Source organism: Pteronotus mesoamericanus, unplaced genomic scaffold (genome assembly GCF_021234165.1).
Source record: "Pteronotus mesoamericanus isolate MK-2021 breed Mesoamerican mustached bat unplaced genomic scaffold, CSHL_Meso_final contig_25, whole genome shotgun sequence".
NCBI lineage: Eukaryota > Metazoa > Chordata > Mammalia > Chiroptera > Mormoopidae > Pteronotus > Pteronotus mesoamericanus.
The window spans coordinates 8,646,117-8,671,751 of NW_026555105.1; the positions used below are offsets into that span (position 1 = coordinate 8,646,117).

The following is a 25,635-nucleotide window of genomic DNA, read 5'->3' on the forward strand; positions in this document are numbered from 1 at the left end:
GCTAGAGCCTGCATGAGACAGAGGGCGTGGGGATCAACCGAGAGGCCGTGAACAGAGCGCCCGAGCCCAGGCCCAGCCGCAGCAATGCTGAGCCTGCAATAATGTTTCACACTGTCTGTCGGTCCTGTGCTCCTGTAGGTGCCATGTGCCAGGCACTGCTGGGCTCAACACTCTGCATCAACTCATTCGTCCCTTACACCCATTTTATAGATGAGGAAACTGAGGCACAGAGGTGTTAAGAAACTTGACCAGGGTCACCCAACAAGCGACTCTAGAGTCCCTGTCATGACCGTCACACGATGTGACACAAAGCAGGTGCCCGGTGCACAGCAGGTGCAGGGTGCTAGCTGCTGAGAGGTACGTGCTTCAGCAGGCTCTGGGGCCGAAGGTGGAAGTCGGTGCGTGCCCTCCAGGCCCCCGAAGCTCACGGTTCTCAGCTCCCCTGAGAATGTGACTCTCCTCTTGTCCCTCTGCACGGGGGTCCTGTCGGAGGCCCCTGGGGAGGGGAGCCCTGTGTGGAGCCTGCCCCTGCTCCCAGCCTCCCCTGGGGAGAGGGGATTGAAGGCACGGCTTTCCGAGACTGGGTGGGGGTAAGGGAGCAGGCCGGAGTGACGCAGCTCCCGGGAAGTAGCGAGGGAGAGGAGGCATGGCTACCCCAGGCTCCACGGGGCAAGAGGAGGGACGGGCGCCCAGAACTGGGGGAGATCTAGAGCCGGCAGGGGCCCCACCTGGAACTGTGGCCTGACTGGAGAGACAAAGGGACGAGGAGCCGCTGCGTGGGAGAGGGAGCCAAGGAGAGTAGGCCTGCTGATTGGCCGCCTCCTCCTGCCCTGCAGCCTCCAGGCAGGTCCCCCGCTGGCTGGGGGACCCAGCAGGAAGCCAGGGATGCAGTCGCAGAGCTCTGCTTCCTGGGAGGATGGAGCGTAGATTGGGGACATAGGGAGCGGCCCGCCCCTGACCCTTCCTGTGGCCTTTTCCACCATCGCAGGCCCAGAGAAGTCAGAGTGGCCAGCTCCTCCTCGGCGGCTCCAGAAGGGTGACGGGGAGGGCGTCGCTGACCGAGGAGGCCTCTGAGCTGCTGGGCCAGGCTACAGTGCAGCCCTGCCGAGCCCGGCACCCCTGGCTCCGCACAACTCAGAGGACCTTAATGAAACCTCCTTACCTTCAATTATGTGCTGAGCACACTGTGATTAACACAGGCCGCCCTCATGGAGCCGACCCTTGAGCGGGGAAGACTGGGCAATAAATAAGACAATTGCAGGCTGTCGTGGGGATTATGAGGGAAATAGAACAGAGAATACCTGGGGTGGGGGCTGCCACCTTACATAGGTGGTTGGTGTGGCCTCTCCAAGAAAGTGCCATTTGTGCCAAGACTTGTCAGAGGTGAATGAGCCCATCATATCAAATATGGGGAAAGACTCTTCCAAGTTGAAGGAAGAGCAAGTGCAAAGGTCCTGGGGCGGGAACAAGCTAGACTTATACAAGAAACAAAGACTCGAGGGGGTGCTGCAGAGCAATTGAGAAGAACGGAAAGAGTGGGCAGGGGCTGGCCATGGGGGTCCCGGGGACCCTGGCAGGGAATTTGTGTCTTATTCCCCGGAGCGAGGAGAAGCCCAGGGAGGGTCTGTGCAGATGAGTGACAGGCCTGGGACTAAGTGAGATGAGTACCTTGCCCTTGTGCGACGTGGAGCACGTGCCCCATTAATTTCGTGTGCTAAGTACATCGCCGAGTGGTGTGAAATGGTCAGGATTTTAGGACGTTCCCACCGGGCGCCCGGGGACAGGGGTGGGGTGGGAGGCGGTGATGGAAGGGGCCAGCGGCGGTGGGGGGCGGGGGGCCGGGGGGCCTTTAAGAGGCTTTAGTCATCCCTAGGAGAGAGGGCGAAGGCAGCACCTTCCTTCCCCCCTGCGGACACCGGGGCCCTCACTGAGTCCCCTGTGAGCCTTGACTTCGGGGTGGGGCTCCCCATGGTCCTTCAAGGTCACAAGGACAGTGACTCAGCCTGACTTCAATGAGTTCAGTTTCCTCTCAACACGTCTGTTTGCTCGCTCTTTCTCTCTCTCCTCTTGAATAAATGAGACCAAAAGTCTATATCTGGACCTGACTTGAAGGCTCATTTCCTCAAGAAGTAGAAAAATGACCACAGAGACCAAAGAACAGAGCAAGAGCAGAGACCTGCCTGAGCCGGGCTCTGCCCTCCCGCCGCCCCTCCCGGGCCTTCGCTCGTGGCCTAATCTGGTGGGGGGTGACCGAGGTCACAGTGGAACGTGACAGTTCTTCTTCCTCAGCGTTTTAGCCCTCAAGTATCTCTTCTGTCATTTTCTTTATTCCCCCACTTAACACTAATATGAAGAACTCACACGGCTCTGGGGTTTGTCGGCAGGGAGCCCTCACACACCCCGACTGGAGTGGGTTCTTGTAATAGCCATGTCTCCCTGTGCTCCCCGCCGACTGATGGATGGGAAGCCGCGCTGGCAAAAGATGGAGGCAGGACGGAAATGTCAGAGGAGCCGTCCCTGCCTGAGCCCCCCACGCTGGCTCCCGCCGGGCTGCAGAGAGGAGATGACCGGGGCTCTCTGCTCCCCCGAAGCGGGCTGCTTCCTTTCCTTTCTCTGGGGGTGATTTGTCTGCCGAAGTGGTCCAGTGACAGACTGATCATCTGATCTGGGACTTGAGTGGCCACCAACACATCCACGGGCTCCCTGGTCCAGGGGACAAGTCTGGGTACAGAAGTGGTCGCAGAAGCCTTCCCTACCAGCCTGTTTTGCCCGAGCAAATGCCAAGTACTTTTCTTGTCACTTGAGCCGAGTGAGATGCTTGAGCCGCCCCCGGTCAGAGGTTAGCCGTTTGAGCTGTCGCCGCCCTTGCCAGCGGCCATCGTGCCCATCATGACGTGAGGCCGAGCGGCCAGCAGCAGCCTGTACATAAAGATTGACCTGATTCTTCTCCTGCTACTTTAGATTCGTGAGCAGAAAGGGAAGAGGGCAAAGAAAGGAGCCCGCCAGCTGCAACCCCAGACTCCTGCCCCCTGCAAGGAGCAAGGATCATCAGCAGAAGCGGAAGATGGCCCGCCCCGGCCTCCTGCTGTGGCTGCTGTCCGCATCTGTCGTCCCCCTGCTTGGCGGGAGCTCCTCCTTCCTGTCACACCACCGCCTGAAAGGCAGGTTTCAGAGGGACCGCCGAAACATCCGCCCCAACATCATCCTGGTGCTCACGGATGACCAGGACGTTGAGCTCGGTAAGGCCCCCCGGCCCGCAGGTGGCGTCTACCCCGGGTTCACCAGGGCCGCCCGCTGGGGCTGTCTCTTGACACAAGATGTTCCCGGCGGCCTGTAGAATTCACTTCCGGGGATTTCACCAAGTCGTAGGGGTTGCCCCACGTCTGCGGATTTGCAGCGGGCTCTTCAAGGTTAGGGGGCTCCAGCCTTTTCCTAAGGCAAAACCCTTCCTGGGTCTCTCCCAAGTTTTCCAAAGAAGACATGTTAAGACCAGTTCAGGTTTTCATCTAATTTCTGTGGAGTACCTGCCATGTGCCAGGCAATGTTCTAGGGCCTGGGACTTCAGTGATGAGAAAGAAAGGCGCAACGCCTGTTCTCATGGAGTAAGGGGGAGAGAGAACCCTTGTGGTTCCAGGTTCACTAGTAAAATAATTTCAAGGAGAAATGCTCCTGTGAATCTGAAGAGGGCGCTGTGCGGGAGGGGTGGTAGTCGGATTGTGCCTCAGGGAGGGGCTGTCAGAGGAGGGAATGTTTGAGGCCTCCCCCTGCCGTGCACAGGAACACACGCATCCATGCGCGGATCCCTCCTTCGCCCCTCTCACCAGCTGTGGGTGGGCTCAGCTTTCCTTGGTGGCATCCAGGGGCAGGAAGCTGTCTCCGTTGGCAGTGACCTGAGCCAGTTCCCAAAAACGGTGCCTCAGGGGGATGAGCTTGGCCGTCACTGGTCCCGAGCCACCTCCCCGCACAGCACTGTGGGCTCCAGGTAGCGCAGGTGAGGACGGGGCCCTCGCCCAGGTCTAGTTCGCTTACACTGACAGCAGGCAGGGCAGGTGCTCCGGGCCGTGGTGCCCAAGGGCTTCCCCAGCTCAGGGCCTCCACACTCGCCCTTCATTTCCCCCACCAGCACCCCTGGACCGCACCCTTGGTCCACCCTGCCTCGTCCCTGCCCTCCTGAGCCAGACCCCGGGCTCCTCCACCCTCAATGTGGGTGGCTTCGTTTGCAGGAGGAGGAAACCCTGTAACTGAGGCCACCGAGAGGGGGCTCCGGAAAGCCTCACTTGGCCTCCTGCTTCCCAGGCTCCAACTCCACCTCCATTTCCAGCTCACCTGTGAGGCTCGCTCTAAGCAGGCCCCCCCCACCCCCGCCCCTCCGCCACCACCTGTGTCTTTTCCCTGTTGAATTGACTGATTTTGTAGGTGCCATTTCTCCACACTAACCCCTACACCAGCGCTGCCCTATAGAATTATAAGGCCGGCCATAGATGCAAATGATGTAAATAATTTAAATTTTTCTAACCGCTTCATTTTTTAAAAGAGTGAAAAGAAACTCATGAAATTCATCTTCATAATATATTTTGTTTAACCCACTACATCCAAGTTATTGTCATCACAACATATAATCATTATAGAAAATCATGAATGAGATAGTTTATGTTTTTGATGTTGTTTTCAGAACCTGGTGTTTATTTTACACTTAGAACACATCTCAGGACTAGTGCACCCTTCAGGTGCCTGGTGGGCATCTTCGGCTCATGGCTGCCGTTCTGGACAGCACTTGAGCCTTGCGCATTTTCCTTCTTCTGTAAATTGGATCTCCCTTCTCACCATGAATACTACTGCTACGGTATATTGTAAATATCTGGGGGGAAGCCTTCTAAGCAGCGGGAACAGTATGTGCAAAGGCCCTGAGGCAGGACCAAGGAGGCAGATGTAGCTGGAGCCTGGGAAAGGGATGTAGGAAATGAGACTGGATAGGGAGATGGGGCCGGGTCTCAGAGGCTCTCCTAGGCTGTGGTAGGGAGTGCCAATAGTTGACCAGGTGAGGGACTGCCTTCAGCCTCTGCTCACTCCTAAAGGACAACCGAATATCATTGGTGGCAATCCAATTAAAGGGTTACTGGAGAAGCCTTTGCAACCAAATGTAAGATTGCGCTGCAGAGCCAACGGCAAGTCTACACCCTTTTTGGATCCATTATTAAAAATGTGAATCAGTCTTTTAACTGCCAAGAAAAGGTGATTTATATAAATCCAAGTCATTCCTTGTAATGATTTGTATTAATGATCACAAGTATAGATTTTTCTCAGGGAGCTTATCAGTGCAAAAAGAATATGCAGCCAAGAAGGAACCAGAGCCCAGAGTTTTTATTGACAGTTTGACACACATGATCCCTATCTCCTGGCACCGTTTAGCATGAGTCGCATGATAACCACAGGGCGTCTACAGACCATGGCCATAGGGAAGCAAGGGTTGTGTCTGGCAGAATTTTGCACAAGCAAGTGCAGGTAGCACCTGGACCTCGGAGCACTGTAGTCTTGCCTTGTGGGGCCCCTCGAGCTATTCAGATCATAGTTATGCCTGGGAAATCCAAGCACCCTGGACGCTCACTCATGCATTCAACAGATAGTCATTAAGCATCTACACTGTGCAGTGCACTGTCCTGGGAGCTTCGGGGCTTCTTCCAGGTGGAGAGAACAGGCAAAGAGCCCGAGTTAGAATTGGGCTTGGTGGTTGAGACAGAAACGGTGCCTGTGAGCAGGAGTGGAGGAAGGCGGGGTGTAAGCGGAGAGACAAGAGGCCATGAGTCAGCTGGGACCAGGTCGTGGGGGGTCTTGTGGGCATGGTGAGGGTTTTGAGTTTTATCCTTAGTGAAACAGGTGTAGGTGGGGGAGGGGAGCATGACCTACCTTGGGCTTCAACAGGATCCCCCTGACTGTTACGTTGAAATTAGATGGCAGAGAACAAGAGCAGAGACAGGGACGCCCATTCGGAAGCCAGTGCCGCAACTGGCCAGGTGACAACGGAAGCTGGGACCAGAGCAGAAGGGGTGAGACCATGATGAATGGCTTAGAGGTGGGGGTTAAGGAAGAGAGGACTTCAAGGTGACTCCTAAATATCTGGCCTGACCCAGGGTGAGGAATCCAGCACCCATCTGTAGGAACAGCACATTTTTTGCTGCAGTAACATGATGTAATCATGTCAGATCTGATTCTAAGCTTGCATCTGTGACTCGCAAATAAAACCAACAGAATATGCAAATGTAGGAAAAGGAGCTGTGGGTGTGATGAGGACCCAGGAGAGAGAGGAGCACAGAAAATCGTGGCTTACTTAAAATGCACAGATTCACTCTCTTCATTTTATAAATGAAGAGACTGAGACACAGAGAAATAAAGGTACTTGTCCAAGGTCACACAGCTAGAACATGGCTAAATAGGATTTGAACCCAGAGCCCATGGTCTTAAGCACTGCTCTGCTTAACCAGTCTTCTGGGATGGCTGTTGTTTCTAGATTGTTAGTGCGTTTGTTAGTTTTCAGTGGTACAAGTACTGTCGCCAAAATGTCTGTATCCACGCATCTTTGCACACGCCAAGATAAAAAGTGTTTCTGAAAGATAAACCCCGGGAAGTGGATGTGGTGGGTGGTGAGCTGAGAGCCCTCATGTTCCGTGGCACCTGGAGCCCCCTCCCTGCAGCGCTGACTTGCACAGATCGGGACCTGCCTGCCTCCCCTTCCCCTGACGAGCCAGACCCTCCAATGACAAGCTGGCTCTGGAAGGAGACTGCCCTTCTTTCAGGAGGTGAGGGGTAGAAAGGTGGCGGGGAGTGGGGGGAGATAGGCTTTTTATAAACCACGAGACAGACCCAGATCAATAATGCATGTTCCCAGAAAGGCCAGCACATTATCTCACAGTCTGTGACAACTGGCACACAGAGGGCGGTCCTAAAAAATTTATCATCTGCTATTTTCTGCCCATCCATGTGGCGGTTCCGATGGTTCTTGAGGCTGGAGACTTCGCCCCTAAGATAATTCCAAGCTCTCTTCCAGTCCCTGGGCGGAAAACAGCCGTCTATCCTAATTAGGGCCTGGTTGGGGGAATTGGTGCGGGACAGAGCCCAGAAGGGGGGACCACATCTGGTTTCCTAACTGCAGGGCAGTGGGGGGAGGGGCATAGGTTTATTTTTCCTTCCCCTGCCTACATTTGACACACCTCCCTGAGTTGTCACCCAGAAGCGTCAAATGGACAGGGGAACTGGCCCCCGGGCATATTAGTCAATAAGAGGGCATATTCGTCAATAATTATCAATACGCGTTCAAAGCCATTGGGAAAATGCCTGGGTCCGGGTGACCTCGGAGACTGGCAGGGGCTCGCCTGGCCTTCTTCCCCTGTAGGTAGGAGAGGAAGAAGCAGGCAGAAGCCAAGTTCACGTGTGTCCTTGGGTCAGAGAGCCCGTGAACCTGGGGGCTCTACCAGGGTCTGCACATGTGGCCCAATCCAGCCAAACCTGCGGTGAGCCACAGGCGTTGGGCAGGCTCAGGGACACACGGTGACGTAGGCCTATTCTTGCCTGGAGCAAGGGAAGATCTGCAGCATCCTCGTGCCTATGGTTCTATTTGAAATTCTCTTTAACTAGACTTACCCTTCTGAGACTTCAATAGTATTTTACACGGGACCTCTAAATTAGGACTGTCGATGAAAACCCAGGATCCATTGCCTGTGGGGAAAGGTCACTGCCAAACCCCGCACAATGAGCACAGCAGTGTTTTGACATTTCAGCAAGATGCTGCCTCCCACGAGTCCGGCACAAGGACTGGGAGAGGGGAGCCGGGGGGGAGTCTCTAAAGGAAAAGGCAAGAGCTGGGACCAGAAGAAAACAGGAGGACTGATTGATGTGTAAGGTCCAGAAGATGCCCATGGCACCCTCAGTAGGCTCTCTCTGGAGCAGGGCGCCCAAAGAGTGGACCAGATTCATTCATTCACAGGTCTTGATTGAACACCTACAATCCAGCAACAAAGAAAATAGGCAAAATCTCTGCTCTTCTGGAGCCTACATACTAGTGCAAGAGTTAATAAAAAGTATATGTCGAGTCTATAGTGCATAAGATAGTGAATGTGGGCAGGAGAAGAAAGGCCCCGAGGCGGAAGCAGTCCCGCGGGCTCCCAGAGCAGCCGTGAGGCCCAAGCGGCAGAGCAGCGTGAGCAGGGGCAGGGGACAGTGAGGTCTGGGAGGCAGTGGTGCTGGGCGGGTGGATCGCACAGGCCTTTGCACCAGGGAGAGGACTGTGCTTTCTGAGTGAGCTGGACACCCATAGAGGGCATGGGACAGAGAGAGAACATCATCTGACTTAAGTCTCAGTAGGACTCCTCTGGCTATTGCATATAAAGAATAGACTAAAGGGGGTTAATAAGAGCAGGGACCCTGGTGAGGTGTCTGCTGGGGTCGTCCAGGCGGGAGATGGGCCCAGTGAGGCGTCTACCGCGATGGTCCAGGCGGGAGATGGGCCCGGCGAGGCGTCTACCGCGATGGTCCAGGAGGGAGATGGGCCCGGTGAGGCGTCTACCACGATGGTCCAGGCGGGAGATGGGCCCGGTGAGGCGTCTACCGCGATGGTCCAGGAGGGAGATGGGCCCGGTGAGGCATCTACTGTGATGGTCCAGGCAGGAGATGATGGAGGCTCACACCAGAGTGGGGAGGAGTCAGATGCTATACATGGTTAGAGGGAGGAGCTGATGAGATGTACTGATGAATCTGATGTGGAGTGGGAGAGATGAATCCAGAATAACTCCAAGATGTTGATCCAAACATCTGTAAGAGGGATTTTCCGTTTACGGAGATGGGAAAAGCCGCGGCCGGCACCCGGTGAACTGCAGAGGCCTGTGAGCGGCCGGGGGAGCTGTCCGGGCCGCCAGCCATCAGAGTCTGGAGTGCAGGGCGGAGCCCGGCCTGGATGGGCCTGGAGGGGTGGGGGGCAGATGCATGCAGATTGTTTGCCTGTCTGGGCTTTACTGCGTCCCAGACCCTCCCTAGATCCTCAGCGAGGCCTGCGATCCTGGATGGTGCAGGCCCCCAGCCGGAAGGGCGGCTTGCAGGAGAGCCAGGCTTTTGAGAGAGGGCCTGGGAGGGCTTCCAGCCAGGCACTTGTTCTCTGCCTTCCATCTGTGAACACAAGGAAACCACACCCTGGGCTGCAGACTGACATCCAGAAATCAATTCTAAATTGCAGGCTCGGGTGTTTTATAAGGGCCAAGTGGCTGGAAGCCTGGGACAGCGTGCCCAGATCCCGGACACCAGATCGGTGCTCACTTCCAACTCAGCCTCTCTGGGATATCAACTCCTGACATTCCTACCACCGCTCACTAGAGTTAGGAAAACATGTAGATGCAGGTTATCTCAGGAAGACGTATCCACCCTGGTGTTCACCTTGCCAAGCGCATTCCTGCGAGACTCTTTTTTTCAATTCAGCAATACTCGGGAAATCACTTAAATTCTGGAAGCTAAGTATATCGGGATTAAGTTTGGCTGCATGTAAAAGAAAATATAAAATAGCAGTGGCTTAAACAAGATATACTTTTGCTTCCCACCCACATAAAACATATTTGGAAGTTGGCAGTCCAAGGCAGGCACAGTGGCTTCAAGGTTATCAGAGACCCCAAATCCTTCTCTACCCTTCGTTCTCCCATGCTTATTGCAGAGCTCCCATCGTCAAGGTCTCCTTGTGGTTCAGAATGACCGCTGAAGCTCCATCTTTCACAGCCATATTCCAGGCCATAGGAAGGAAGAAGCAGAAGGGCAAAAGGGTGGACCTTCCCATTAAGTTAGCTCCTTTTAAGGACCTTATCCCAGACATCACACACAACATGGACAGAGCTTATTTACTTAGCCACGCCATCTTGGCAAGAAATGGGGAGCATACCCAAATTTGGGTTATTCAAGGAGGGTGTTTTTTGTTGGTTTTTGCTAAGGTACAGGCAAGTATAGGGAAACAGCTAGCCGTGACGGTGCAGACCAAGAGGAGCGAATGGTGACTGGGAGCTGGAGACAGGGCCACCCAACAGGCTCTGTCACCCTCTGGTGACACCACAGGGAAGGAGATGGAGGGATCCATACCCCAACCTTGGTTCATCTTTCGCTGATCTCCTACCAGGCCCCGCATTGACCAAACCCAGCCCGAAGCCGGAGAGTCAGCTCACACATGGGTGCAGCTCCTTCAGGTCAGCTCCCTGGGCTGGAGAGCTGGGTGGAGGGGGGCTCTGGGAAGCCAGCAAGGACCCTCCCACATGTCACTACGAGAGAGTCTCAGAAATGTAGTCTCCCAGCTAATTGCATTAGCTAGCACATTGAAGGTTAAAATCAGGGCCTGTCAAGAAGAAGAGGAAACAGATATCGGTGCACAACCCAGAAATCAAGAACAGGGGACCCAGTAAAGGGCAGCACCTCTAGCAGCGGGGGCATGCTTGTGCGGCAGGCACTGCACGGTCAGAAGGAGCCATTCACGAGCAAGCTGGGGGAGGAGCAGAAGGAAAAGGGGGAGGGCTATGTGGCAGGAAGCACAGCCAGCAGGACCCCGGGTGGGCGCGGGAGGACACTGGAGGTGAGGGCAGAGGGAGAAGGGGGAAGGCCAATGGAAAGTCACCCAAATATTCGGAGCAGGTCAGGTGCCCACAGTTCATGTTTTTAGGGGCTCATGTGGCTATGGGTGGAAAGGGGATGCCCGGGGACAAGAGGGGGATTCAGGGAGACCAACACTCTGGGCGGGAGACGAGAGGGACGCCACAGAGGGAACAGGGTGGTTGGTGGATGGAGCAGGCTCTGTTGTGAAGGTCTGGCAGGCAGAGCTGGTGATGGATTGCAAGTGGGAGGGGGATGAAGGAGAATCAAGGATGACTCCTAGGTTTTTGGCTAAGCTGTTGGGCAGATGGTGGTGGCATTTACAGAGATGGGAGACTGGGGGAGGAGGAACGGGTGTTCAGGCTTACGACAGACATCACGCTGCTTTGCCAGCGTCACCCACCAGGCCACGGGCTAGGTGACTGGCTCGGTGTAGCCCACCCTGAAAAACGGGCAAAACACGCTGGTTAAATAAAGAGCTTTTGCTGAGAGAAGTGCCCTGGAAAACTGAGAGTGAAGGGGGCATTTCTGGGTGCAGCTTCGCAGAGAGGAAATGACCGATGGTTGCTGGCCCGCCCTTGGCCAGGGTCCCTGTGCCGCCTCCCCTCCGTGGAGAAGGACCTTAACAGGATTTTCTCCCTGAAGCTCCTGCCACCAGAGCCAGCAGAAGGCAGAGGAGAAAAAATTAACTTCACGATCTGACAGCCCAATGTTCATTAATGAAATTCCAATACTGCCTCTTCGACATCTGTTTTATTCATTTGGGTTTAGGAACCGTTTTTGAGCCTTAGCTTTCCAGAGCTAAAAACAAATCCCATTCGACTTTGTTTTGGAAAGTCAGGAACCAGGACCGGTTTCCTCTTGGCCACCACTGCGAGGGAATCTCGTTTGGGAGGCAGGTCCCAGGAATCCGGTGTTGCTCTTCTGCATCAAGCTGCCAACAGCTGACAGCGAGCATCGGGGAAGCAGCGGACACCGTCTGCCCAGATGTGGCCTTGGGTTGCTGCTGTGTGTTCCCCGGGCCTTTCTCTCACCCTCCTGCTGGGGACAGAGCTCTTCTGCTGGGGCGTGGCAGCTGTTCCAGAGGTATCCCGTGGGCAGGCAGCTCACGGGCTGGTCCAGTGGCGCTGTGGGCATTCCAGGGGCACTGGTGGACCAGGGAAGGGCTGCCCGTGAATTCCAGCCTGGCGGGTGGACACCAGTGGCTGCAGGACAGTGCAGGACACAGGTACCTTCCCGCCCGTGGCCTGTGCTCAGGGACCTGCGCCGCTGCCTGTGTAGGTCAAGGCTCAGTTCCCGCCTTTACCCAGACCCACAGCCTCTCTCCTCCTCCTTAAAGCATGTTCTTTGTGGGCCTCTGGGCCGCAGCAAGTGTTACTTGGCGGGTTTATTTAGCTGGTCTCTTCAGCTGGCCTAGAGTCAGCTAATTGCAAACTCCGCGCCTACAGAGCCAGGCAGGCTTTGCAAATGAGGGACGCAGGCCTGGCAGGGACCAAGGAGAGCGGGCTGGGCCCTTCTAAAGCCACCCTTTGCTTAAACTCACCTGTTGGCCCATCGGGGCCAGATCTTTGTATTTTTTCAAGCAAAGCCTGAAAGCTGGATTGATGTGAAATTTCCCTGTTACAAATACAAAGTCAGCAATTTTTGAACACTTTCGAGCGGACCTAAAAGTCCAACACATGTGCAGACAAGATTATGTCCAGAGGCACACTCAGCATGGGAGCCGTGTGTCGCACTATAATTGGGAGCCACAGTAATTAAAAACTTTACAAGCGACATGCATGAAGTGCCTCCCGTATGCCGAGCATTGAACGAAAGGCTTAACCTGCCTTTTCCGCAGTCAGAATTCTGCAACAGTCCAGGTGAGAGACAGTTGTGTTTAGACACAGATTTCAGTCAAGACACTGGGTTTTATTTTTTTCTGCATCTCCCACCCTCACTGCTTCCCCGAGGAGGACATCCCAGACTCTAATTATTTACATATAATTTCAAGGGGGAAAAAAACACCAGAAGGCATCATCTCCTTACTCATCAGAACCAGGGCTGCTGTGCCATCAAGGTCGGGGGCCATAGGAGTTCGCCTGGGAGGGGGCGGGGTGCAGGGGGCACCACTCCCGGCTGACACGGGCCCCTAGGGCAGAAAGATGAGCCACCTAAGTCCCAGGAATGGCAAAAAATCAGGTCATGTTTTGAACCGTGAAAGCCCCCAACACCTGCTAGGTCCCCATAGGTAGCGATTGCTCTGACCCAGACCTAAAGAAGACCAAATTAACTCAACGTCCCCTAAAATGGCCAGGTAATTCACAAATCCTCTCAGGCGACAGGTCAGCCAACACTGATTTACTGCTTACGAACTCATTTTGATACACATCCAAAAGTATACCATTAGCTCATCAAATCCAGAATTTCACAGAGCTGCTTGGGTTGAGAGTTGGGTGGGTTTTTTTTTAAGTCACTTATAGCAAAATATCAAGTAAATAATAGCACAGGCAGTAGGTGGAGAGGCCCCCAAAAAGCAGTCACAAAGTGGGTGGGCAAATGAGTGTCATGGGGGAAATGCCACGGTTCCGGCAGGTGACTAGGTGTGGGCACCGAAACTTAAGTGCCATCAGCAGGGTCAGGGTGGGGCGTCCCAGGCCCCTTAGAGTCACAGAGAGGTGTCAGGGCGACTTCGTCCCTGGCCCAGCAAGGTAGGAAGGTTTGCTCATGGAAAGAAACTGAGTCTGTTTTTGTCTGCCTGTCCCCAGGTTTATGTTGGACAAAATGAGTTTGGGTTGGCTGGCTCGTCTTTGTTGAAAGTAGTGAAAGCCAGCCTTTTCATTCCTGTGTGGCCCCGTCTTCCAGGCTATTCCCCGCCCCCAGCAGAGCCGTTCGTCTGCATTAGGACTGTGCTGGGCAAGGAGGTTCGATCTTACATTTTCAAGTTCCAGATGGGGCTTTCCAGAGCCTCGTCGCTGTGGCGGTTTTAATAAAGCAGGTTACTGTCCCCAAGGGGAGGCTTAACACCTAGTGGTGCTTATGCACAGATGCTGCTGTCATTTCACGGCACCATGAAATTGTGCTTTCGCAGGAGATTGACACAGCTCTCCTTCAGCGGGCTTATTCGGGCAGGGGGAGTGCAGCGAGCAGGCACGCGCAGGCAATGGCTGGCCAAGGGCAGCCAATCGCACGCTTCCTCCGAAAGAGTGGGATGGAGCTATGAGCACTTTGAGGAGACCCTGGTTTTGCACAGGTTAAAAATAAGAACCGGTTCTACAGGCTGTTTGCTTTTTGCCAACACAGCATTCGGGTTCACAGCTGATGCAGGTGAATATGCACCAGGTGGCGGCCTTTCCACTTTCCAGGAGAGGGGTCAGACAGGTCAGGGAGGTCGGGTGGGCGGCCAGTGCTGTCCTTTCTGCGGTCACTGCAGACCCAGAGAAGCAGCGATCTCATTGCCTCCTTTGTCTTCATCGCTTGTGAAGAGCAGCCAGAGGGCTGGTTCTGCCTGAGCTGCCCTCGATTCATTTCTTCACAAGATATGTATTGAGCACCTACTGTATGCCAGGCACTGTTCCAGGCCAGGGCTGCGAGGCACAGTCAGTAATGGCGGCTCTCATGTGCCTGACACCAGGGGCAGAATGACAAGCAAGATCAATATGTAAAAATGTGCAAGTGCCTTGTGTGGTAGGTTATGTGTCAGAGTTGAAAATGTAGAACAAGAAAGAGGATATGAAATATCCGGGCAGGGCGCGGGGAGGAAACTTGTGGATGTGGTGGGCAGGGAAGGCCTCGCTGAGAAGAGAACTTTGTCGGGGGAGACAAGCAGGGGGGTGCGGACCCAGGCCATGGGGTCTGGGGGGAAGGAGTTCCAGGTAAGAGGCATGAGCCGAGGCCCTGGGCGGGGAGTGAGCCTGGGCAGGGAGGGGGTGCTGGATCCCACAGGGCCTGTGGGTGACCACAGGGACTTCATTCTCAGGTGAGTGGGAGCCATGAAGGGTGCGGAGGAGAGGAGTTGCGAAACCAAGGCGTTCAGGGACCAGGCAGGTAATGTGGATATGTGAGGTTGGCCAACGTGAGGGTATAGGGAGTGCTGGGAAGTATGGCCAGCTAGAGAGCATAGGGTCTGCTTACTGCTATTTAAAGTCAGATTTTTTAAATCTACTGCATATTCTGACAGCCAAGGTTTACCTTTCATCTTGCTGTGTGGAAGTCTTGTCTTAACTATAGACCAGTGTTCCCTAGGACCCAATGAGGGGGCCTCAAGCTTCTTCCATGCAGTCCATGTGCACATAGTTGGGCACCCGAGGTTCTCAAGCCGTCAGTATGGAGCCCCAACCACGAGCCAGGCTCTGTATTTAAAATAATGTGGTGCCGTGGCCGGTTTTCTCGGTGGGTTGGAGCGCGGCCCCACCGCTATGGTTGCGGGTACCATCTCCTGTCAGAGCATACATAAGACTGAATGCAACCAATGAATGCACAAGTGGAACAACAAATCTGATAAAAAAAAAAGATCTACTGCATAAAATACCCATACACGTATGTCCATGGACACAAACCAGCTTGGGCTCCTGAGTTATATGGAAACCCAGAGAGTAAGATAATTTTTTGGTTATTTTAGCAGATCTCTGTTAAGTCCCCACCATGTGCTGCTGGGCATTGTCCTAGGCTTGGGAATATGACAGTGAACAAAGTGACTTCGGGGCCCAAGGGCAGTAACTGACGTGGGGAGAAGGGAGGCAGGAAAGGGGGTGAGGAGGGCTGGGGGGGAGGGTGCGGTCAGCGCAGGGCCAGGGACGGTGTTGCTGGGATGTCGGACATTTGGTCACTAACCTGGAGGTGGCCAGGTGGGAGTACCCATGGCAGAGGGCGCTGCTCAGGCAACAAGGTGGGAACGTGGCCGGTGTTCAAGCTTGGGGGCCTCAAGGGCATGACTTTGATCTTGATAACTTGGTTTGTAGTAAAAATTGAAGGTGGAAGGAACTGGCTGGCCAGCAGAAGGCCACCTGGGATCCCGAGGGGCCCGGGCCCCAGCAGCGGCCTGAGGCTGATGACGTCCCTGGGCTCTGCCAGACCGACACAGGGACCCCGAGACCAGGCCTCGCTCCATCAGGTTCCAGCGAGTTAGCACCTGCTGGCTGTGGGGAGCCCCTCCCCACATGCCCTCCAGAGGGAGACCTCACACCGGCGAGAAGCTGGGGCCCTTGGGGACTTCTCGTGACAGCATGTGACCTTGATACAAAAGTTCACGCAGTTCCAGGGTCTGACGATTCCTGTTCAGACACAAAGCCTGTTCTTCCCTCTACCCACTGGGCACAGCCCTGTCCAAGAGGCTCAGGAAACACACCAGGCTCCAGGAGGGTGTCCCCTATAAACCCCCTCTCCGCTGGGCTTGATAGGCTTTGCTCTGTTTTCTTCAGTCCCTCGGTGAGTTTCCACAAAGTATCGATTCTGTGTTCCTGGGGCTGGGGAGGTAGACAGCACCCAACCACCTAGAACTCTCAAACCAGAAGGGGAGGCAGATCACAAACAAGCAAACCAGTAAAAAAGACTTTCAGAAGGAGATAAATACTAAGGAGACGTGTACACTGGTGTGATAGGAAGTAAGCAGGGTGGGGCTTCCTTCAGATGGTGACCTTGCTGAGGAGGTGACCTCCGAGTTGAGATCTGAGTAATGGAACGAGCCAGCCAAAGTGAAATCTCAGAAAGAGTCCCAGCAGAGGCGCTAGGAAGTGCAAAGGTCCTGGCAAGCAGCCAGGCAAGCAGCGATGAGCTTGGAGCATTTGAGAAACAATGAGAAGGCCGGTGTAAGCCAGGTGAGCAAGGGGGCGCAGAAGAGATAAGGTCACAGAAACACTGGAAGAGGGGTGACAGAAGGGGGCAGGTCCCGAAGAACCTTCTGGGCCACGGGAAGAAATTCAGTGTTTCTTGTGAGTGCCGTGGGGAGCTATTGGATGGTTTCAAGCATGAAGAGACAGGATCTGTGTTTGCTTCAGGAAGCTCCATCTCTGTTTCCTTGTGCATTTGGCAGAAGGATGGGATGAAGAGCTGTATAACTCTCCTCTTCATTCTTAGGCATTAGGGACAGCGCTGAGGGTCTGGTGGGTGTTTTCAGGTCTCCAGAGGGTTCCTGTGATTGGGATCTGCAGCCCCCCAGCAAGACCCTCCGATGCCTGGTAGATGCTATATTGCTTTCCGGTGGCCCTCCTAACAAATTGCCACAAAGGGTTGGCTTAAAACAACAGAAATTTACTCTCTCTCAGTTCTGGAGACAGAAGTGCAAGAAGAGGGTGTCGGCAGGGCTTTGGTTCCTCTGAAGGCTCCAGGGGAGAATCCTTCCCTGCGCTTCCAGCCGCCCAGAATCCAGACATTCCTTGGCTTGTAGCTGTGTCCCTCTGGTCTCTGCCTCCGTCTTCCCACGGCCGTCCTCTCTCTGTCTGTGTGACTCCTCTTATAAGGGCACTTTCATTGGATTTAGGGCCCACCCGGGTAATCCAGAACAATCTCACCTCAGGACCCTCAAGTGTATTCACAAAGACCCTTTTTCCAAATTAGGTCACATTCACAGGTGTCAGGGCCTGGAACACGGACATACCTTCAGAGGGTGGGCCATCACTCCCCGCTACAGACCCTCAGAACTGCAGGGGAAAGCAAGGGAACTGAGGATGGCTGTAGAAGGAAGAGAAATTCCACTATTTCCATTACCACTCATTTGGGTCCCAGCCATAGCGTTCAATGACGCATCCACTCTTCACACACCGGTTGAGCACCTGCCGTCTGTCACGCAGCACAGGGGCGGTGAGGCCGAGCACAGGGCAGGGTGTGTGAAAGCGCCTGCCCGCAGCGGGGCTTCCACGCACGTCGTTTCCTCTCCTTCCTCCACGCCTTACTCTGCGGCAGCTTCCTGGAGAAACAAGGCTCGGTGTGAAGGAAACCACTGTGCCCGGCGGTATGTAATTAAGCCCTAATAACACACGCTGCACGTGGAACAAGAGCTCTAGGATATCAGAGACCAGAGTGACCCCAGAACCAGAAGAGGCGCGAACCGAATGACGGGTTAGAACTGGGGGCAGGCGGGAAAGGGGCTCCAGGCCAGAGGGGCACGGGGACAGAGGGGCGAGCGTGGCTCACGGCTGACGCGGAGCGTGTCAGCTGAGAAGTAGTCCCAGCGGAAGGGGGCCAGGGGATGGGCGTGACCAGATTTCAAGAAGAGGGAACACTTCTTGGGAAGGTTCCAAACAAAGCAAAGTGTAATCTTCCCTTGGTTTACATAATGGTTGCTTCATGTATATATATAATGTGTGTGTGTGTGTTTGTATATATTAATATTCTGCAAAAAAAAAATCTTCTGTTTATAAAAACAGTTCCATTCTAGGCTCACATTACTTATGAACAGGTTGTTACCTGCACCCCACATATGCCCAGTGCGACTGGGGACCCAGGATGCTCCCTCATGGTGAAGGTCCATCCCACGGTGCCTTGCTGGCCGCCACCCGCAAACACCAGTAGTGCCCTGCCTTCTGTCCCAGGAGGTTTCCTAAATGTATTGCCCTCCCCAGGAATGAGGGTGCCACCCTGTTGAGAGCCACTCAGCAGCTGCTGGTTCCTAACTGTTTCATGCCCTATCCGGGCGCACAACGTGGCATCTGCGGGCCAGCCTCTCACCTCCAGCTCTGGTTGCAGGTTCCATGCAGGTGATGAACAAGACCCGGCGCATCATGGAGCAGGGCGGGGCGCACTTCATCAACGCCTTCGTGACCACGCCCATGTGCTGCCCCTCGAGGTCCTCCATCCTCACCGGAAAGTACGTGCACAACCACAACACCTACACCAACAACGAGAACTGCTCCTCGCCCTCCTGGCAGGCACAGCACGAGAGCCGCACCTTCGCCGTGTACCTCAACAGCACCGGCTACCGGACAGGTGAGGGCACCCTCCATGACTTTGGGGAGTGCGCAAGCAACTTTCTTTTAACTTAAAAGTTGTGCATTTATTTCTACATGCTTTAGAAAAATATGGATTGATTTGCCTATAGTAGCAATAGAAAGTGACCTTTTCAAAGGAAGTTGAGTTAAAAATCAAAAAGGGAGTCCACTTAAAATATGAAATGCAGGGCAGAGAGAAGCCAGAAGTCCCTGTGCATGCCTTTGCGTTCTCGGTGAATGTTAGAGCCATCGGGGACTGACTTATTGACCTGAGACCATTAGTGTGGAAGAAGTTTCCAGAAGAACATGGAGCTGGGGAATGGTGATTAGACTGCTGTGGAGAATGGAGAGGAGCGAATGTGGGGATTTTGTGGCCAGTGCGGAGTGGCCCAGAAGTTGACATGGCGATGGACTGTTTGTCCACACGTGACTGTCCACACTCCCCAGCGTTGCATCCTGGGTAAGAGTGAGCAAGGTCTGTTCACCTTGGAGTGGGTTCTGAAGACTCACCTCTGAGGCTGGTTGCCTGAAGCAAGGGCACAGTTACAGTCACTCACCTCTGACCCCACTGCACAATCCTCCAAACTCAGTTAATTTGGTTTGCTTTAATTAAAAATAAGTAAGTCCCTCCCGCCTGGGCTAAGGAGCTGAGGCAGTTGCGACATCACGGGTTGCGGCGTGGGTGTTGCAGCTCCAGGCAGCGCGTCCCAGGGACCAGGTACTTTTCTGGGTCCGAGTGACACGAGGAAAGGACCGATGCCTCGCTCAGCCCCGTTGGCAGCTGGAGGCTGGGCGGCTTCCCTCAGTTACAGGGAGTGGCGTGAGCAGAGGGAGGGAGCCAGCCGGTGAGGGGAGCCGTCTTCCCGACTCAGTCCGCCACCAGCATCGCCCAAAAGCGGGCCCTGCAGGGAGCGCTGGGAAGCCCTCGATCCCCAGCACAGGTCTCTGTTGGTCCTGGGTCTCTGCAGAGGGCCGCCTGTCACAGCTCACCAAGGACCACCACGCAGGTGGGTGCAGGGACCTGGGTGCAGATACAACAGGCAGGATGGAGGGAGAGGGTGGCCTGAGGACACCGATTGAAAGGGGCATCTGCCCCTCGAATCCAGATACAGCAGGTCCTCGAAAAACATCATTTTGTTCAATGTCATTTCATGGTTATGTTGGTTAGATGCCATAGGAACTTAACGCTTGCTTATATCAATTAGCCTATAGTAAAATTGGTTTCATTATACGTTATTTCCCTTAAAGTTGCAGGACCTATCAATGACATTAAGTCAATGGTAATTAGAGCCGTTTGTGCTAAGGGTTGCCAACCTTCAGATATTTCTCCTCTGAACTTTTTGCTGAAATCGGCTGATTTTTAAAATGTTGGCAAAACTCAGTGTGAACTGTGGGCCAAGCAAAACATGTCTGAGGGCTGAGCGTGGCTCACAGAGCCCCTTTTCCAACCTCTGGCCAAAAGGGCCGTGTAGAAACCATTCCCTTTGGATGCCACAGAACCGTAAGGACCCTGAAAGTGTTCTCATCAACCCCCTCAGCTGACGCCGTGACATTGGCAACCCAGAAAAGAGATTTGCCCAGAGTCATAAAATGAGGTGCTTGTGGCTTCATCAAAATGGAAACAAGACTATGGGGATTCAAAGGGATGGGCATTGCATCCGTCAAATTGGAAGGAAACACGTATCCTGCAATATCTAGGGAGTTTTGGTGGGAGCCAAAGCGCAGTGTGTCGGAATCATACAGCTGGTGCAAAAAAAGGAACCGTCTCTCAGGAATACGCTTCAAAACTGATTTTCCAAACTTATCTGTAAATTTACACAAATCACCGAAAAGCTGTTTCCCCAGAGAACTGCTTCCATCAGCCCGTGCTTAATTACCATACCCTCAATGAAGACTAGGAACATAATGTCAAATGTAAATGTCTATACATAGAACACTTGTTTTTTGTAGAAATGTCACTGAGAATTTTCTGTTATATTCAAAATGCCCCTAGAAACAAGGAACCCCATTCCAACCTGACTTTCAGAACTGAGGATCCTGAAAAATGTTTTTACTTTGAACTGGTATGCTTCTAGTCACTAACAAGAACTGTGTACCATGTACACTTTCCTTTTTTGCCCTGGCAGCTAGGAAGCTCAGATTTGAGTTTTATGTTCAGTTGCTGCTTAAAGTGAAAACACTTTAAAGGTACCACTACCTATTATTAGCTATGTTGGTCATTATTATTTGATTGAGGAAAATGACAAGAAAACGATAATAAATTCAAAATCTCTCTTAGATTCATTTGATTTTTATGACTCACATTAGAAAATATAGCTTTTTAGTCCTCCCAAAACCAAGGGTTAACTCTCCTTGCTGGGTCTTTGGACACATTAAACCCTGTGTTCTTGTGCAGGGCAGCTGCTTGAGTTGGAATTACATTTGTGTGTGAGGCTCCCAAGATGGCGACTGCTTATTACTCTCAGTTAAAAGCCCGTGCTGTTTGGGGAGCCTGCCCCACCCAAAGTCATGAATTAGTCAGAGATGCAACCACTTTCTTTTCTCATTGAGATATAATTGACATATAACATTATATTCGTTTCAGCTATACAACATAATGATTCGATATTTGTATATATTGCAAAATGATAACCACAGTAAGTCTAGTTAGCATCTGTCACCATATGTGTTTACAAACTGTTTCATGTGTGATGAGAACTTTTAAGATCTACTCTCTTCGTCTTCAAACAGGCAGCGCAGTGTTACTAACTACAGTCGCCATGCTGTGCCTTACACCCCCACAGTTTGGACCTTTGGACCCCCTTTAGCCATTTTGCCCACCCCCTGGCCCCTGCCTTTGGCAACCACCAATTTGTTCTCTGCACCTATGAGCTCAACTTCCTTTTTAGATTCCACATAGAAGTGATATCGTATGGTAATTGTCTTTCTCTGTGTGGTTTATTTCACTTAGCATGAGGCCCTCAGGGTCCATCCACGTTGTCTCAAATGGCAAGGTTTCCTTTTTATGGCTGAGTAATATTCCATTGTGTGTGTGTGTGTGTGTGTGTGTGTGTGTGTGTGTGTGTGTCTCTTTACCCTTTCATCCATGGATGGACACAGGTTGTTTGCGTATCTCGGGTAAAGAATGCTGCAATGAACACAGGGGTACATATATATTTTTGAGGTTGTGTTTTCATTTTCTTTGGGTAACTACCCAAAAGTGGAGTTGCTGGATCATATGGTAGTTCTATTTTTAATATATTGAGGAACCTCCCTAGGACTCTGTTTTTCCATAGCGGCAGCACCAATTTACAATTCATAAACAGGGCACAAGGGTTCCCTTTACCCTGCGTTCTCAGCAACGCATGTGACTGCCTGTCTTTTTGATGGCCGTTTTAACAGGTGTGGGGTGATAGCTCACTGTGGTTTTACATTTCCCTGATGATTAGTGATATTGAGCATCTTTTCATGTACCTGTTGGCCATCTGTAGACGTTTTTCAGAAAAATGTCTATTCAGATCCCCTGCTCATTTGTTTAATCAGAGTGTTTGGGGTTTTTTTGCTGTTGAGTTGTGTAAGTTCTTTAAATATTTTGGAAATTAACCCCTTATCATATACATGATTTGCAAATCTTTTCCCCCATTCAATAGGTTGCCTTTTCATTTTGTTGATGGTTTACTTTACTATGCAGAAACTTTTCAGTTTGATGTAGTCCATTTTTTTTCTTTTATGGCCTTTGCTCTAGGTGTGAAATCCCCCAAAAAATCTTCGTGAGACTGATGTCAAGTTATGGTTTCAGATCTTATGTTCAAGTTTTTAATCCATTTTTGAGTTGCGTATGTGATGTAAGGTAGTGATCTGGTATCATTATTTTGCATGTGGCTGTCCCGTTTTCTTACCGCCATTTATTAAAAAGACTGTCCTTTCTCCATTGTATATTCCTGGCTCCTTTGTCATAAATTAATTAACATATATGCGTGGCTTATTTCTGGGCTTTCTATTCTGTTCCATTGGTCTATGCGTCAGTTTTTATGCCAACAATGTACTGCTCTGATTCCTGTAGCTTTGTAATATAGTTTGAAATCAAGGAGCACAATGCTTCCAGCTTTGTTCTTTCTCAAAATCACTTTGGCCATTCAAGGTTTTTTGTGGTTGCATACAAATTTTAGGATTGATTGTTCTATTTCTGTGAAAAATGCCATTGGAATTTTGATAGGCATTGCACTGAACCTGTGATCCCTTTGGGTAGTGTGGACATTTTAACAATACTAATTCTTCTAATCCATGAGCACATAATACCATTTATTTGTGGTTCCTTTAATTTCTTTCATCAGTGTCGTACAGTTTTCCCAGTAGAGGTCTTTCCCTTCCTTGGTTAGATTCATTCCTAGGTATTTTATTCTTTCTGATGTAGTAGTAAATGGGATTGTTTTCTTAATTTCTCTTCCAGATAGTTTTCTATTAGTGTATAGAAACACAGTGGATTTTTGCACATTGATTTTGTACCCTGCAACTTTACCAAAGTTGTTTATTAGTTCTGATAGTTTTTTGGTAGACCTTGAATAGTCATTCTTTAGGGTTTCCTGTATATAATATCGTATCTGCAAACAGTGACAGTTTTACTGCTTTCTTTTCAATTTGGATGCTTCTTATTTCTTTTTCTTGCCTAATTACCCTGGCTAGGACTTTTAATACCATGTTGAATAGAAGTAGTAAGCATGGGAACCCTCATCTTATTTCAGTTCTTAGCGGAAAAGCTTTCTCTGTTGGGTATGATGTTAGCTATCAGCTTTTCATATATGGCCTTTATTATGACTGATTAGTTGTTCAGTAGTATGTTGTTTAGTCTTCACATACTTGTGAATTTTCCAGTGTTCTTGTAGTTGATTTCTAGTTTCCTACCATTGTGGTCAGAAAAGATGCTTGATATGATTTCCATTTGCTTAAATTTATTGAGACTTATTTTGTGACCAAACATATGATATGTATTGGGAGAATATTCCATGTGCACTCGAGAAGAATGTGTATTCTGTTGCTTTTGGATAAAAAGTTCAGTGTGCATCTATTGTCCCATCTGATAAGATGTGTTGTTTAAGGCTGATGGTTCCTTATTGATTTCCTGTCCAGAGGATCTACCCGTTGATGAAGGAGGGGTATTATAATATTGTTGTCTGTTTCTCCCTTTAGGTCTATTAATATCTGCTTTATCTATTTAGGTGCTCCTAAATTGATCAGGGGCTCAACTTATTCCTATTTCTCCTTATTTCCCATTGATGAGAAATAAGTCACATGAGCACACATGACTGCAAAGGAGCCTGAGGAATGTAGTCTTTATTCTGGGTGGCCATTTGCACAGCTAAACATCCTTTTACTATGGGAGAAGAAAATGAATACTGAAGGAGGATTAAAGTCACAACCACAGTAACAGTTCTCAACTATTTGTGTATGTGATACTCTTTTTAATACAGAATGTCAACCTGAACTGTGGAAGACTGGAGCTGGGAAAAGCTTTCCTTAAGTAGACCAACTGTTGCCCAGTATTTCATGTAAATCATTTTTTAATGTATTTAGTTGGATATTTCTATCTTGAAAAAAATGAAATTACAAAATTTTGAAAAAGCTTTGTTACATCTAACAGTATTTAACAAAGGTTAAGTTACAATTGTCACCAGTGGGTTGATTACTTAAGCAAATTGATGACGTGTCAATTGGGGGTGGGGTGTAATTTGTCTAACAGACTTAAATGGCAGCGCAATAGGATATTCTTTCCTTCGCCTTCAGTTTTCCCTGCAGAATCATAAGGAGTCATTTTTTTCAAAATGAGTTGGCAGATTTGATCAGTTTCCCCAAGGCCTCTCTTAACCCTTTGACCTCTGCACCCTCCCCTATGAAGTGCTCATTACCTCACCGTCACGTTCTGTGGTCTCTCCTTTGTCTCGCAGCCCCGATTATTGCTTGTCAATGGATTTGCTGGTGCTTCAAGCTGTCCTTCAGCATCGCTTTAATTAATTTCACAAAACTGCATCTTTTACAAGATTCGCAATTTTGTCTTGCAGTGATCTTGCTTTGTGCTATGTTTGCGACAGAGACTGACCAAGAATGAAGTGGGAGGTGCTAAGTTTAAGCAGGATAAATATCAATTTGTTCATGGTTATTTCTGTGTGTTGGCTTCCTCTAAATTTGGGGACTTGGATCTCAAATATAACGACCCTTTGAAAAGATAAATTGCGTGCTCAGTTTTTACAAAATGTATGTAGTCATCTTTTAGCACATTTACACTACCCTGACTGTGCTCACTCATAATGCCCACGAGTCAAAGTTATATAGTGTTCTTGGAATGAGTTGCCTCCTCGCCCTTTGCAAAGTCGTTGAGAGCAAGAGTTCTGCCTGGGTTTGAGTACAGGCTTGACCACTTATTGGTTGAACAAATTTGGACAAGTTATTTAATTTCTTTGCCTTGGTTACCTCAGCTAAGGATAATAATGTTCCTGAGTTCATAGGGTTTTGTGAAGATTTACTATGTTAAGATAGTGACACATAGTAAGCACTTAAGGAATGTTAGCGATGATGATAGTGATCATTTGCATGGGTAGCACAGCATCGCACAACCCACCCAGGCCAGTGTTCCAATGAAGGTCACAATACGTTACTCCGACAGTGGAAATAAGTGGCACACATGGATCAGAACGTGGCAGCCCGTGCTCAATCTCTCAGTAATCAGCGAAATGTAACTTAAGCCAACCATGAACTGTCACATTTCACCCATTACCATAGCGAATATGCAGAGGTCCTGCACACCAAATGTTGGGAGGGCATGGGAAAGCAGGAAGTCGCGTGCACTCGACTTGGGGATGCATATTGGCACCTCCGTTCCGAAGAGCAATCTGGCAGTTTCTAGCAAAGCTGAAAATGTGCATATCCTTCCATTCAGCTTCTCTCCTCTGGCTCTTGCCCCTCAGTTCTGAGGAAGTGCTGTGTGAGTTCTGCTTGCGCAAGGAAGGGACACTTCCTGGTGATTACATGGCCAACTGCTGGTCTTCGGGTCCGAGCGACAGAAACCCCAACTCTAAGCAGTTTCGACAAGATATTGAATTTTTTGCTCCCTAAACTGAAAAAGTGACCTTTAGGCAGAGGCAGGTCCTGTGGT

At 51.1% G+C, this 25,635-nt stretch overlaps 1 protein-coding gene across 1 annotated transcript in view; it reads left to right on the forward strand.

Annotated features, from left to right (window-relative positions):
• Positions 1-25,635, forward strand: part of SULF2 (sulfatase 2) — a 99,030-nt gene that overhangs the window by 23,426 nt on the left and 49,969 nt on the right. Inside the window, exons 2-3 of the mRNA XM_054573630.1 lie at positions 2,962-3,239; positions 18,268-18,507. Of these exons, the coding sequence (XP_054429605.1) occupies positions 3,065-3,239; positions 18,268-18,507 (415 nt within the window). The 5' untranslated portion in view covers positions 2,962-3,064. The remainder of the gene's footprint in view (positions 1-2,961; positions 3,240-18,267; positions 18,508-25,635) is intronic.